This window comes from Chroicocephalus ridibundus, chromosome 11 (assembly GCF_963924245.1).
Source record: "Chroicocephalus ridibundus chromosome 11, bChrRid1.1, whole genome shotgun sequence".
NCBI lineage: Eukaryota > Metazoa > Chordata > Aves > Charadriiformes > Laridae > Chroicocephalus > Chroicocephalus ridibundus.
In genome coordinates this window covers 4,837,938-4,852,801 of record NC_086294.1, presented here as the reverse complement: position 1 = coordinate 4,852,801, position 14,864 = coordinate 4,837,938, and the positions used below count along the sequence as shown (strand labels likewise).

The 14,864-nt window shown below is 39.6% G+C and overlaps 1 protein-coding gene across 1 annotated transcript; it reads left to right on the top strand.

Annotated features, from left to right (window-relative positions):
* Positions 1 to 6,092: 6,092 nt before the first annotated feature.
* On the top strand, positions 6,093 to 9,529 carry FOXI1 (forkhead box I1). Its single transcript, XM_063349024.1, has 2 exons — positions 6,093 to 6,758; positions 7,753 to 9,529. Exons 1-2 carry the CDS (start codon positions 6,185 to 6,187, stop codon positions 8,304 to 8,306), a joined length of 1,128 nt encoding a protein of 375 aa, XP_063205094.1. The 5' UTR covers positions 6,093 to 6,184; the 3' UTR covers positions 8,307 to 9,529.
* The last annotated feature ends 5,335 nt before the right edge of the window (positions 9,530 to 14,864 follow it).

Below are 14,864 nucleotides of genomic sequence, written 5' to 3'. Positions count from 1 at the left end.
TAGAATCTTTCTTAACAACTGCTTTTAGACTTCTTCCACAAGACAAGAAAACAGTACTATTAGAGATCAGTATTGGAGAACAAAAGAGCAAAGGAAAGAAACCTAAAGACAGACGTACGTCTCTAAAGTTAGCAGAATTTCTGCACAGAATTTCAAAGCAAATGAAGGATGAAAAGATTAAAAATGTTTACATATATCATTGGTTACTTTTACAGAGCCCAGAATTGCAAATCTAGATCTATGTAATATTGCTAAGGGGACAGTGATCATGCCAGTACAAAAATTTGTTACTAAGTTATCTCTAGGGCAGATCTGGACAAATTCAATACATTTTCAAAAGTTATCACTAGGGGGAGATACGTAGTTGCAATACTTTGCCCATATAATAGAAGAACTACAGATCTGTCTGCCCAGATACCGGGAAAACCAAAGTGGAACAACTGGAAGTGCAAGGATTATTAACACTGTAAATCATCCTATTCACAAGTTAGATGATCTTAGTTTACGGCAGTTAAACCCTGGGTACATTAAAACAACCTGAAGTTTATCTATGCCTGGCCTGGGTGTGTTCATAGAGTAGTTCACTGCATTTACAACTGTACCAATTCACTTATCAGTTTTAGTTGCTAATTAATTTTCCCCAAGTGTTTGTGTTATCCAAGTACCAAAGGGTGTAGAACACTGAATAAAACATAAAAAAAAGAAAAGAGGAAGTTATGTTTTCTGAAATATACTTGGTTCTAAAATGTCTTTTCAGTAAGATCTCCATATAAATTGTGGAGTGTGAGGAGCTGATTTATCCATACAAGCAAATACCTCAATGCTGAAATCTGACAGAAACAGAGATATTAGCATGTTACTATTTTTCCTTTGTATACATCCTGTTGTGCATCTCATTGAAATGCACATTTTATAGAGATAGAAGAATTTAAACTCTGAGGGTTTTGGAAAAGTGTACAGATTAATTTCCTTGGTAAACAGAACTGATGTTAATACAACACCTCATTTGATTTTAGCACCATTTGTTTCTAGTATAAACAAACATTTAGTGGCAAGCATAGAAGAATGAGTAATTAATCTGAAACAGGCAAGCATTTCAGCTGTTTGGAAGCTGGCAGCAGCAGTGAGGTTGTGAAAGAATGATTGATTGAAGTATCTATATTTGTACTAATTTCCCATAATTGAGAGACACCTCAGATTCTAACATGAGAGGAATTTGTTGCAGAATCTCTCCAAGTCTGGTTTAGACTTGAGGTATCCCTCTGTTGCAGGGCTGAGCATGTCTGTGTATCTAAATGCAGCAGATCCCATGGGAGCCATAGGCAGCCAAATGGAAGCTAGAGATTCTTGCCTGCCTACAGCCTGTCATGACTAATACATAAGTCGGGGGACAGCTAATCCCCTCTGCCATACTGTATGTTGGCAAGATGGTGGACGGCCTTTGTTGAAGCAGGAGTTATGACTACTTTTATTATCACAGTTCTCGTGGTCAGAAAGCAGCTACTCACCCTTATAAGGTTTTACAGTCTTCTAGAACTCCAGTTATAAAGTTGCTTTAAAAATCCACAGTGGTTTTGTTCTGAAAGACTTGAAAAGTCTAAGGGCATTCTAGCATTGCAGCATGTATGGCACAGATCCAAATGATATTGCCTTTTCCATTAATTTAATGTTCAACCTGCATTTCTAGAAATAAAGCTCAGTTCCCTTGTTTTGCAATACGGTATTTCACATTTCCTATGCTTTTGTAATGACCTTGAGATGACATTGTTTTGCCTGCTACAACTTGTTCTGATGGTGTGGTTTATTTTGTGCATGCACTGGGCAGATGATTATTGGAATAAGCCACGAAGACTTCTACAAGTAATCTACTAGACAGACAAGAATACAGCTAATTTTTCATTATGTGAAAATGTCTTATTGATGGATAGTGAACTGTTTCAGAATTCAGTGTGTGAACTATTTGAAACAGGTGGGTTGCTTGGTATACTGAGTTGTAGATGAGCACTTTTCTTTTTAAAAACAATTTTCCCCTCTTCTTTGTGACCACATGAATAGCTTGTATGGACTTTTCTTCAGCAAGGTGTTAAACTGCGATAATACACCGTGCTGGGGGTTATACACAATGTTAACAGTACAGCCTAAAGCTTCATATTCATTAAAAATAGATCTCTACAGCGTGGGATTACCTGGCAACATGTATCAAGATCTGGATCCAAGTGTAACAGTCAATTTAATTTCTGACTAATTATCTGAAGTACATGATAGTGCTTTATGTTGGCTGTATGTGGGACAAATGATATGCAGCATGTTATAAGGTTTGCCAGGATGAAGTTACTACTACAAAATTTTTAACGTTTGACTCGTTAGAGTAGGTTTGCACTATGTTGTACTTTGCAGCGTGCAGGCATGGTGCTTTTGATCTCAGTTGTATAAAACTGTCACGTTGTGAAACAGCACAATGACCTAAATGTGCTTGTGAGACTAGCAGGTATTATGCTTTATTTTCCTTTACCATTTTGAAAGTTGCAATTAAGAAGGTAGTTGGAAGTATCTATCTCAGCCAAAACATTACAAAAGTGTACAGAGTTCCCCATATTATTCTCTACCTTTTGGCCCCCCTGCTTTTACTTCCTACTGTGTGCTAGTGTGTATGCACTTTCCCCAAGTCACTGCACTTCAAAACGCTGAATTTATAGGTTACTTTAGAGTGTAAGTAAAAATGCTGAAGAATCCCCATTTTAATGAAATTAGTTTGAAGTTTTCATAACCCAAGATTTCAGACAATTTTGGTTTCCTTTGTAAAAGGGAAATCAGTGTGAAGAAATATTACTGTTGGCTGGAGTAGAGGGGTACATAGAAGCTGACCTAAAAAACCTACGGAGAACGATGGCTCTGCAGGGGCTCGGCCTCAACCTTGCAGATTTCGGATCTTTGCTTAAGAAATGGAAAGGAGCAAATCTTCAAATGCATTTGGAAATAGTGATCACTAAACTATGACTCCAGCATCAGCTTCCGTTTCCGTTCTATAGCTTCCAGCCCTAAACACGATCTGTTAGCATAGCTCGATCAGCATATCACGTTTCCCCAGCTTCTTTGTATGGAAGCCTCACCTTTTTTCCTTCTCTCCTCTCCACTTCTGGGATTACTACCTTTTCCTTCCAGCCCTGCCAAGAAGAAGATTCTCAGTGGTGAGGACCCCGGGGCAGTATTCCTGGCTAGACTCAACTCCAGTTCTGACCAGCCCTGCTCAGCAATCACAACTCGAGCGAAGTTGATTCTTTCGTTGCTGCCTTTTGCCCACATATGAGCATCTGCACCAGAAGTGCTATATAGGAACAGGTATTGCAGTGGTTCTCAAGTATTAAGGTGTGCCCATAGTACTGACAAAGCACCATTTTTACTGGCATTGTTTATACTCCGATCTGAGTAAATCAGGCACAGTCAGTTGGAAGAAAAATGTTGCTGATGGGATGGTGCCTATGCTAGAAGCTGTGCCAGCGCACATGTGCAAGGGAGGGCTCAGACCTTTGCACTTTCTTTCACAGCTCCGTAAGCAGAAGCCTGCAATTGTCCTTGCACTTCATTGCTCTAAAAGGAGTATTTGTCATTGTTCACTTCAGTCCTTGCTTTACTTAGTTCTGTGTGATATTTTGCAAAGACGTTGCATCAAGGTAGGTCTGGTAGTAAGATGCATTCTCAGGCAGCTGCAGAGCACGGCTAGGGGTTGACCTTGCTAAAATGAACCGCACCAAAACTTCATCAAGATTAATTTGCAGAGGAAGTTTTACAGCCTTCATCAGTCTCTGGTTGCAGATGTAATATTTTTTCCTTTGTAAAGGCTGACATATTTTCAAAGCATGTATTCACTCAGCACCCACTTCGGTGTATTTTAACTGGAACTATGCATGCAGAGCACCTCAGGGAATAAGTATTTAGATGCCACTCGTCCAAGACCATGATGCAGTTAGCTGAATTTTTACTTCTAGGAATAAATGAACCCTGAGCAGTAATAAACTTGCAAGTTTTTCTTGTTTTCAGGCGGGTTTTTTGGCAAAGATGTAATTTGTTGAGAGGATCAAAAATTTATTATGTTTATTTTACACACTATATTCTGGGTTTTGGTTCACTGTAAAACTCTCTTTACTCTGTTGTGCATTTCTTAAATGTTTTGTTCCACTGACTCCTGTAAATAATGTGGTTTTTTATTATATTTGTAGCATTAATATTTGCAGGTCTGCAGATATGATTTTAAAATATATCTCTATGTTAGTAAGTTAATTAGAAAGCTGTAGGCAATGTTGCTCAAATAGCTTGTTTCTAACAGATTCGTATGGAGAAAATAAATATTTCAGATAGCTTTCTTGAGGGGGGAGATACTTGCATTATTATTTCCTGAAAAATGAATCATTTGGTTTTTTTGTCCAAGTCACCTTTTGCGCAGCAGTTTTCACTTAGAAAATAAGCCAGCCCTACTGTGTTCCACTTACCTTTTGTCTGTTTAATGTGTATCTCTGCATAGTGTAGCTAGCATTTACAAACTCTGAACTCCCTCATTCAAATTAAAATAGCAACTTCTTTGTCCATAGTTGCAATACAAATGATTTTATGTGTAATGAAAGCATGTATGTTTTAAATAACAGCTGTAGAGATGCATTTCTGAGCTGGCAAACTGGCTAGCTTTGTCACTCTGTACTCAATATTTCAGTTGTATTTCCAGTGAAATTTTTTTCATGCCTTTCAAAGCAACAACAATATGAACATGACATTAGTGAATCATTAATGCTTAGGGAGGGGGGAAACGAACATGACATTAGTGAATCTCTAATGCTTAGGGAGGGGGGAAATCTTGGTGGTGCTGCAGCACGTAAGATTAAGTGAATTGATGTATGTGTGAAAAAGCAAAAAAGTCTTTGGTACAGACAGGAATTTAAATCTACAGCTCAGAACTTGTGTTGCTGCAGAAATTATAGGACTAGAGCCATCTTAAAGGCCTTGTCATACCAGGACTTCCTTTAATTGCATGGGTTATTAAAGTTGAGTTCCAAATGTATGTATGTGCCTTAAACATAAAAAAAATATGCAAATATCACTTCTATTTCACAAATATCATTTTTAACTACAGTGCAGTCTTCCATGCAATGAGAGTCGTAAGACAGGTGGTGAGACTGCAGCTTTGCTTTCTTCTGCTTTGCAAGTGCAGGGTGCTGTGCAAAGCAGTAAGTATTTTTCCAAGTCATAAAAGGCCTAGAGGTTTTTCCTTGTTACTTAATTTTAAGGAATCCGTTTTTGTCTGTATGGATACAAATGAAGTTATTGGAACTTAGCAGAAAAGAGCTGTGCTGAACAATGCCTCTTTCCTGTTTGGAAATTCAGCTAAGAGGTTTTTATGAGCTCCCTGCACCAATCCTGCAGCAAAGAGGAAGCAGCAAATAACGATTTCCCATCTCAGTTCACCAATTTAAGCTCTAAAGAAAGGTTTGATAATTAAGCTTGAAATTTTTCTCTCACAAGATTAATCCTTACTTCAGGGAGTCATTCCATTTATATCAGTAAGATTACTCACGTGAGTAACTAGCTACAGAATTTGCCTGTTGTACTGTGATTGCCTAGGGGGAAGTAACAAGCAATTCTGCAATTAAAATTACAGAAAGAAAAGGAGGTCTGACCTTTTCTTTATTCCTTTTTCCTTTTTTTTTTTTAAAGTATATATATACCTACTGCTTCATTAACGAGCGACAATGGCTTTTGCATTCTGAGGTGTTACTAGCCCGCAGCACAAAATGGCTTTTCTTTAAAAGGAAAGAAATACAAAATGCTAAAGCTTCATTGTGAAAGGTAGAAAGAGGAGGATCTCTGATTAGGGGATTTAACTTCAAAGCACCTTAGGCTTTCTTTATGTGCATCACATTAGTGGAAAATTCCTTCATTCATTTCAGAAGATAAACAGTTGTAACTTTCACGTTTGGTTGATGTGACATCAGTGACTGGCTGGGACTGCCGGCATTCCAAAAAGGATATCGTCCTCATCTGCAGCCACTCAGGGCTGTGGGGTGGAGCCTGCAACACAAGCTGAAACATTTACAGGTGCATAAGTACGTAGGGAAGGGCACAGGTGATGCACCTGTCTCAGGAAAGGAGCACTAGCACAGGTGTGTCATAACTTCTCAGCCGCCTGTCTTAGAGCATGAGCTCCTTTGATCCACAAACACACTCTCCACCACACTGCAGTCCGCAATTTCCAAATATTGGTCAAGAACCTCCAGAGATGAGTATCTACTATGAGAACTTTTTCCATCCACAGAACATCCCTAGTCCACAGCGACCGAGCACCTTTGAGACAACGGATTACAACACCACTCCTAATCCTTACCTCTGGCTAAATGGACCTTCCATTACCCCACCACCGTATCTCCCAGGATCCAATGCCAGTCCCTTCATTCCTCAGTCTTACGGGATGCAAAGGCAGCTCTTGCCTAACATGCACGGCTTGGGAGGAACTGACCTTGGCTGGCTTCCTCTCCCATCCCAAGAAGAGCTTATGAAGTTGGTTAGACCACCTTACTCCTACTCTGCACTTATTGCCATGGCTATCCATGGAGCACCCGAAAAGAGGCTGACTCTCAGTCAGATCTACCAGTATGTGGCTGACAACTTCCCATTTTATAACAAAAGCAAAGCTGGCTGGCAGAACTCCATACGGCACAACCTGTCTCTCAACGACTGCTTCAAGAAGGTGCCTCGAGATGAAGACGATCCAGGTATAGCTCTCTCACCCTCTTTTCCCCCCCTCTAATTAAGCTTGATTAATTTAAAAACATCTCATACATTGTAAAGAGACATAATAGCCTAGATACAGGACATACACGTAGCAGCTCTTCTCATAGGTCTGAACTAGAAGGCAGCTATGCATAGTTGAGGTCTGAATCAGTGTTGCTATTAAATCTCTGCAAGGAAAGGGATTCTTGACTGCTCTAGGTCTTCCTGAGAACTGGTCGATGTGAGGCTCAGCAAGCACAGGCGCAGTCTAACTGAGCAAGTCACATTCACCATTTGGTGTAATGCATATAACTTATGTCCAACTTAACTGGGAATTAATGGAAAGGGGATAAGGTAAACTCAGACTTGTCAAAGAAATCCAGGGAGTGAACAGTAATTTTCTCAAGAGGAGAGCAGGCTGCTTTAACTTTGTTTCAAATAGCATTTTGCTTGCAATCACACCTCTGCTGTTTCCAACCCCTTGGCTGATACGCTCTCAGATTATTCCTTTATTTATCGTTTTCTATCAATAGCTGTTAAGAACCATTGGTAACATTTAAAAGCCATTTAATTGTGGTGCCACAGAGGGCCAAAAATCTGGTTCTATCTTGTTAGAAACCTATCCTACCACACTGAATCTGCAGCAGCAGTCCAGTACAGGATTTGATTACTCTCTGCTGTAAATTCAGAGGACCAGCTGTATACTGAAAATCTCCTTCCCTTACCAAGAAAGCAAAACAAAACACAGTCCCAGTGGCTCCACTTATAGATTTACCTGTGTGAAGAGTCAGGGCTGAAGGATAGAGCCCGAGCCTTTACATTTTTTTCTCATTTCAACAGACTTCTGCTTTTGTGTGATTAGAAAATACATGTCTTCTGCTCACGCAATTCTATTTCTGTGAAATAAGAGAAACATTGTACAGCCCTAGGCAACTGTTCTTCGCTGTCTGTGTGCATATTTTTAAACTAAAAATGTGCTTTTGTCCCCTTTGACAGGAAAAGGGAATTACTGGACTCTGGACCCGAACTGTGAAAAGATGTTTGACAATGGAAACTTTCGCAGGAAGAGGAAAAGGAAGTCTGATGTTGGGGCTAGTACTGCCACTCTTGTATCTGAGAAATCAGAGGATAGTGCCCTGACTGGCAGCCCCAAAGCTGTAGAGCATCAGGATATCTTGGAAAACTCATCACCTGGGACTGACAGTTCACCTGAGAAAGGATCTCCACCTCCATCTTCCAGCAGCCCATGCCTCAGTAACTTCCTCTCCACTATGACTGCATATGTTAACGGCTCTAGCTCCGTGAGCCGCTCAGTGCCTTTGGGACTCAACTCTGAACCCATTGACAAAATGGGACAGAATATGGTAGGCTTTAATTCCTACTCTCCACTCTCTAACATCCCCAGTCATGGTGTGGGAGAGTGGTCTAATTCTATGCCTTCTAGCCACCTTGGCTACAGCAACTCTGTGCTCAACCAGTTTAACACTCATTTTTACAGCAGTATCAGCACAAATAACACTCTGTATTCCAGGGAAGGAACAGAGGTTTAAATGAAAGATTCTAAGACACCAAAGTATAGCTATTTATGAGATTAAATGATCTGTGGGCAGATGATTAGCGTTAGCCTGTTGTCTCTGGGACCCACACTGCATCCTACCTTCTGACAGCAACAAACTTGTTACCCATTATATTCATACAAATCACAAACACTCGACGTTCGGCAGCTCCACATAGAAATCAGGGATCCATAACAGCAAGTGTAGTGAAGAGTTCTCTCTGAGACACTGCACTCGTATTGCTGCCAACCATGGTCCTCTACAGACATCCTTAAGAAGTTACTTCATGCCTTAGGTGTGAAGCTTTTTCTGGCACGGTACTAATATTGCTGTGCTTTTTAAAAGTTCTACTAGAAGTGTGGTTATATCTTTAAATATCCTCTCTTGCTGATATAAGCTGCCTGTACTAGACATGCTTAGCAAGTTCTTATTTGGCCAAAGCTATTTTGAGACACTGAAGGATCTATAATAAAAACTACTGTATAGTGATTAACAACCAACACTCGAATGGTGAGTGCTGTCTTTGGTTTTCTCTCATACTAGTGCATACATTGTCTAAATTTTGATCCCCTTTCAACCCCAAGAGGAATATGGCTGTGAAACAAGCCAGTATCATCATGGACACAACAGTCATTTTGAAGTGAAGGGAAGCATAACAAAATAGAATGGAATTGTCTTCTGCTGGTGCAGCTGGATCTTCATGTTTTCCATTATAATGACAGGGTCAATTTTTTTATTTTTCCTTACACATGCAATCTATTCACATAAGGAAAACTGGATCTGTCCTGAATATATATATATTTAATACATGTGTTTTCTAAGAACAAGACACATTTGTTCTGTCTTAACCTTTTACATGAATCATTACTACTGTACTGAGTAAAGAATTTGAATAGTGGCGGGGGGCGCACGGGGAAGAAGAAAGGGCAGGTAGAAAGTTTAAGTCCCTGTACTGTACTTTTTTTTTCTCATTTTGTAAAAGTCCATGCTGTTTGTCCTTCTGTAAATATTAGAAATAATGATTATTTTTTCTAAACTCTACTGTAGCCTCAAACAAAATTTCAAAATATGTATGACGTTTTTTCAAACCAAGACTTGAATCACATTCCACATTTATGTAGAGTAATATCTCAAACTGGATAACCTGCAGCATACATAGACAAGAAGCTTTAACTGTTCACATATGGGCCCTGACCAGACTTTTGGAATAATAGAAAACATATAATAGATACCATTTTGTCTTGATATTTTTTTTTTTGGTAACTCTACATGGGTATAGTTTTGTTATGGGCCTTCCCAGAAGCATTTTTAATAAAGCATTTGTATAGAAGAGTATGTACCTGTGTGTGTACTATACTACTTGTGTCTTTAAAAGTCTCCTTAATAGTTCGACTTAAGCAATTTGCCTGTGGAAAGAGCAGTATAATAGTCACAGAAGGTCAGAGACTGAGAATAGCCTATGTCTAGGCAATCAAAATTTGCATGCCTGAGGAATATAACTGGCTGCTATTATGCAAAATTCTATCACTAAATAAAAGTCATCCTTAGAGTTTCCCTGCTGGAGCTAAGTGGTGCTGATCATTTAACATTTCAGAAGCCAGACTATATTTTTACATGCTAATTGGCCAGTATGACTGCAATCTTTTCTGCATTCTCATTATTTTATTTTTTATGTTTAAACTTTTTCACTGTTAAGGCTGCCCTGACTATTCATGGTTTTCTACCCACTATGCTAAGTTCTCACTTAGAAGTTGAAACCTACCCGTAATGCTAACATCTTTTTTTAAGGAAAAAATAAAATGACCTTCTGGTGGTGTCCTTCTGCCATGACTTTAAGTTTCTCCGAAGTCAGGCACGTGCTGAGGTCTGAACTATAACTCCTGCCCTCAGAATTTTACAGCCCTTCCAAGGATCTCAGCCCAGTAGGTGGGCCATAATATGCCCTGCAACTCAGCAGCTGGCAGCAGTTGTTATAGAGACTTGCTCATGTGCCAACTGAGAAATGCATTCAGTCAGTGCAGTTATGTCTTGGATTCAGCAGACATATAACAAATTGCCCAGAAATATAGTTCCTGTGGAGTATATAGTTCACAAAAGTGAGAGGAAATTGATTTCTTTAGTGTTGAAATGAAAAATGTTCCATTATGGACTTACAAAGCAAAAGTTTGGGGAAAAATAAGGTGCAAATGATGTTAAGAATGATGTTGCTAAAGAACAGTAGACAGTAAAAAGCAATTCCTTTGTTACTCAGCATTTTGTTTGACTCTCCTAGTTCCCAGTCCCAAATATTAAAAGGAAATCCATATAGGTATGCAAAAGGACATGAGTTTGTTCCTCCTTGCTTCTGAGATGCTGTCAACCAAACACCACTTTTGGCTTATGCGTAATGAGGAAGTGTGCTGCCAACATGCCAGTTCTTCACAGACAAAGGTATGTTTTCCAGTGGGTTCCCAGGCCGCAGAGATTAATTATCTCCCCTGCAACTATTCAGCCGGCTTGACACATCAGCTCAGTTGATGAAGTTACGGTTCAAGGAGGAGTGGAAAGATGATTGCATGCAAGGTAATCCTATTTCTCCTCAAAACAGAACTACTTTGTAACAAAAAAAAAATAAGGAGCACTCCTCTTCATCTGTATTTTTGTGTTTTTCAGAGAGAATTGGTTTTGATAACCAGCCACGTTGATACGTTCCTGGAGCTACTGCGCATCAGTCTAGCACCTGCAGGGAAACTTGACTACCGTTCCTATATGAGCAGCAGCACTGCTCTGTTGAAGGTAATCCTCCTATTTGTGTATTTCACCAATATAATATGGCTTTTGGAGGGAAAAGCATATGGGTTTTAGGGGTGTTTTTTTGGCTTTTTTTGTTGTTTTTAAGTATGCTGTTAAAGAAGCTGTTAAACTAGGACCTGTAACTAAAATATATTTAAAACACTGCTGATCTTTACAGACCTATAGTCTGACTTACTTACAAACATATTTACTGACTGCTGCTGCTTGAAAAGAGAATTTGGGCCACAAGAACTCTGACTAGTTTTTTCTGCAAAGGTTCTTGATTGATTATTTCATTCTTAAAGTGTGTTTTGTATTGAGATGCAGCTATCTTCACATACCACTGTGGACACTGTGTTCCATGACTCTGCAATTATTTGTTCCAGGTTTAAAAGTCAAGTTAACTCTTAAAGGCTGCTCCCATCTTACCACAAACACATCCAGCCCTAAAGTGGTCAGAATAAGTTACTAATTGCTTTCTTTCTGCCAGAGTAAAACTGCAAATATTAGAAGCCTTCACTGGCAGACAGCGTGTCCTAATAATAAATGAGTAATGAGATATACAGCTGCTGAAACCCTGGGACAGCTTCACTGTCTTGACATCGTTAGAAACACCTTCCCTGGGTTCTTACTCCACAGTTTCCTGGTTCCATGTCCTGGGTCTGCACCAGTGGAGCCTGTGACTCTTCAGCCCTGGCTCTAGTACCAGGGAGGGTGTTGAAAACCAAACCACATCAGAGATTTGGGGCTTCACAGCAGAGACCCGGGCAGCCAGGGATCCCTCATACCACAGCCTCAGGGTTGTTCCACCTAGTCATGGGATCAGTTGCAAACCCTGGAGGACTCCAATACAAGGTGCTGCTTTGGCTGAGGACATGGAGCTTTCAGGGTCCTTCATGCTCCAGCAGTCCTGGTGAAGCCCCATCTACAACTCAAGCAATTTTCCTAAACCTCTAATGCTGTGAACAAAATGTTTTGCAATCAACAATATTCATTTACAAAAATACCCCAAAACCCAAACAAACGAAAAAAACCCTCTAGATTTAAGCAGAATGAAGTCACAACAAGGTAACATAAATGTGAGACTCTCATCTGCCAAATCTAAACCAGTTCGTTGATCAGATAATTGCAGGCAGCTTAGGAGAAGAGTACAGAAGAGCAACATTAGGTGCAAAGTTTGCACTAATCATGAGGATACAATGGAGAGCAGTAATATCTGCTAAATCTCTTGTTACAGTCAACATGCAGGAAATGTAATTAATCTGCATGGCAATTTGCTCTGTGCTTCATATTTATTTTAAGGGACAAGCTTGTTGTGGAGCTTTTTACTGGATTAGGCAAAGTAGTCAAAAGATCATTCTATGCTGGTATTTATTAATGGTAACGGTTTGTCTAAATTATGAGTGCAGGGTTTAATTTTCACTTTGAAGCTGCTGCCTCGCTGTTCTGACTGCATGTGAACTTCCCACCACTCATCACCCCCTCCTGCAGGGTGGTTAGTGCCTTTCACATCCTGATAACTCTACCTGCAGAAATGCTTAAGTAACCGTTTCTTATTTTGATTCAGTCAGAGTGAACCAGGCTCAAGAAAAATGTTACTAAGACTTGCTAATGTTAACCTGATTAGTTTGTGCTGAATCAGTTTTGGGTGATTATGATAAGAGACTTCAGTGTGCAGATGCCTCATACTTTGTGACAGATTGCAGGGCTGGGGGACAAAACTTTCCCTATTTCATCAGTGGCAAGTGACAGCCAGCACGCACTGCCCTGTGAAACCATTTTGTAAGAGAGAGGAAAAAATTGGTGTGGCTATTACAAACCATCGTTGCTTTCTGTAAACAATAGGAGACTTCTAAATCACACACCAAAAAAAATCTAAAATGCTGCAGCCTCTTGATGCAGTGATGAATACTCATTCAATGCTCGGTAAACAAGTAGCGATATGAATGTCTGGTTAATGTTTACCTAGTTTTCCAAATGTAGTATGACTCCCTTAGTTCTTTGATCATTTATGAAAATATATTAGAAAAAGAAAACTGCAGGATGCTGTGCAACATACCATTAAAAGAGTCTGCAAATACCTTAGGTTTCATTCATACCTGTTTTATAATGCAAACACCTAAGACTGTAATGTTCTTATAAAGTGGAAGAAGAGTAAAGCTAGACCACAAGGCTTAAAGATTTATATTTAACTGTAGGATTCTGGAACGTCCAACCTTCTAGATGATAAACTGATGAGAGCTTAAACGTTACTTCTCATTCAAAGATGACACCAAGAGGTGTGGTGCAGGTATCTGTAAAGGAAAATCATTCCGGTCCTGCCAGTATTTACTTCTCCAGCAAATAGCAATGGGGACTTTGCCAGATACATTCTGAATTACAATGCACTAATCTTTCTCTCATGATGGGATACATTATGAAATTCTTCACTGTTTAGCAGTGTCAATAGTTTCTTTGTTGCTTCATGTGAAAACATTTCTGGGTGAGGAAAATAATGAACTTCTTCCCAGTAGGTTTGCCAATTTGCTACACTGCTAGTTTCTGGCACTGCAGAGCAATCCTTACAACTGTTTCCAATGGATCTTGGAAACAGCTGACCCAGACCTATGTAGTTTTTTCCCTAAGAACCCACACCTCAGATCTGTAAAGTATAAACCAAGAGCCTGCTGTACACTTCTAGCTTTCCCTGCTTTAAGTGCTGACAACTGCAAGAATCTGTATTGCTATAGTCCTGGAGGTATCGCTGTTAAGTACATCTCAGTTGGCACTTGTCACATGCTAGAAACCTGCAGGGCTGTCAGTAACTGGACAGAAAGACACTTAAGTTTTTCTTACTTATGTTGCAGATCTAGTTGTAAGGTGGTAAGGACCTTCATCTACCCAAACAACCCTTCCTGAGTGGACTTGCACAATATACTGTCTGCTGATATACTGTGTAAATTAATTTTCAGACTACCTAAATTAATTTTTGCATGTCTTGTGTTGGCTAAATTGCAATACAAATTATGCTTTACCTCATCTTGGGTTTGATTCTGTTTAAATCCTAAAAGCATTCCTCTCCAAATCTCTTTGCAGGAAACTATGGTTTTAGCCTTGTGCAGCATATAATGTCCATTGCTCTTCAAGAGCAATGCAGCAAGTTAGGCTAACTCTACAAGTAACTCATCCTAATTTCTAACTGCATGCTACTCATTTCCTATTTAAGTTAATTGGTAGAAAACTATTAATTGTTCCTTTGACAAAGGTCCCTGGTAAAATCTTCGTGGTATGGTCTTGCAAACTACTAAGAACCCCAACTCCCCTCTATTGAAACTGAAACTGGAGAGCTCAGCTCCTTGCCTGTTTAAGCCAACGCTCACTAACTACTGCATCTCACTTTGCAAAGTTCACTACCAACATGTGGGCATCAGAACACCTCTTAACGTTCTTTGGCTTCATAAAGCCTCTGCAAGTACAAAGTAGTTTGCTGGATTGGGGCCTAAGGCAGTGATTAACTGATGGATTGTTTTTCCTGATTTTTCTTTTACAATGGTATTTGTAAATGCCACTGAAAATGCCTTCCCTCTCAGTGAAATTTTTGTCTGCTCAGAGAGATAAACGCTGTCTTTTGTCAGAAATGACCACCAGATGTGCAAAAATTGAACCTGTTTCCTGCTAAGTCCTTACCAAAATCTAGCATTGGAAATGGTACCTGGAAATCAGATACTTAATTTTCTATTTGTAGTACCAGAAACTAAATGAGTGGAGAGCTGAAGAATCTTTACAGCTCTCTAAAGCACT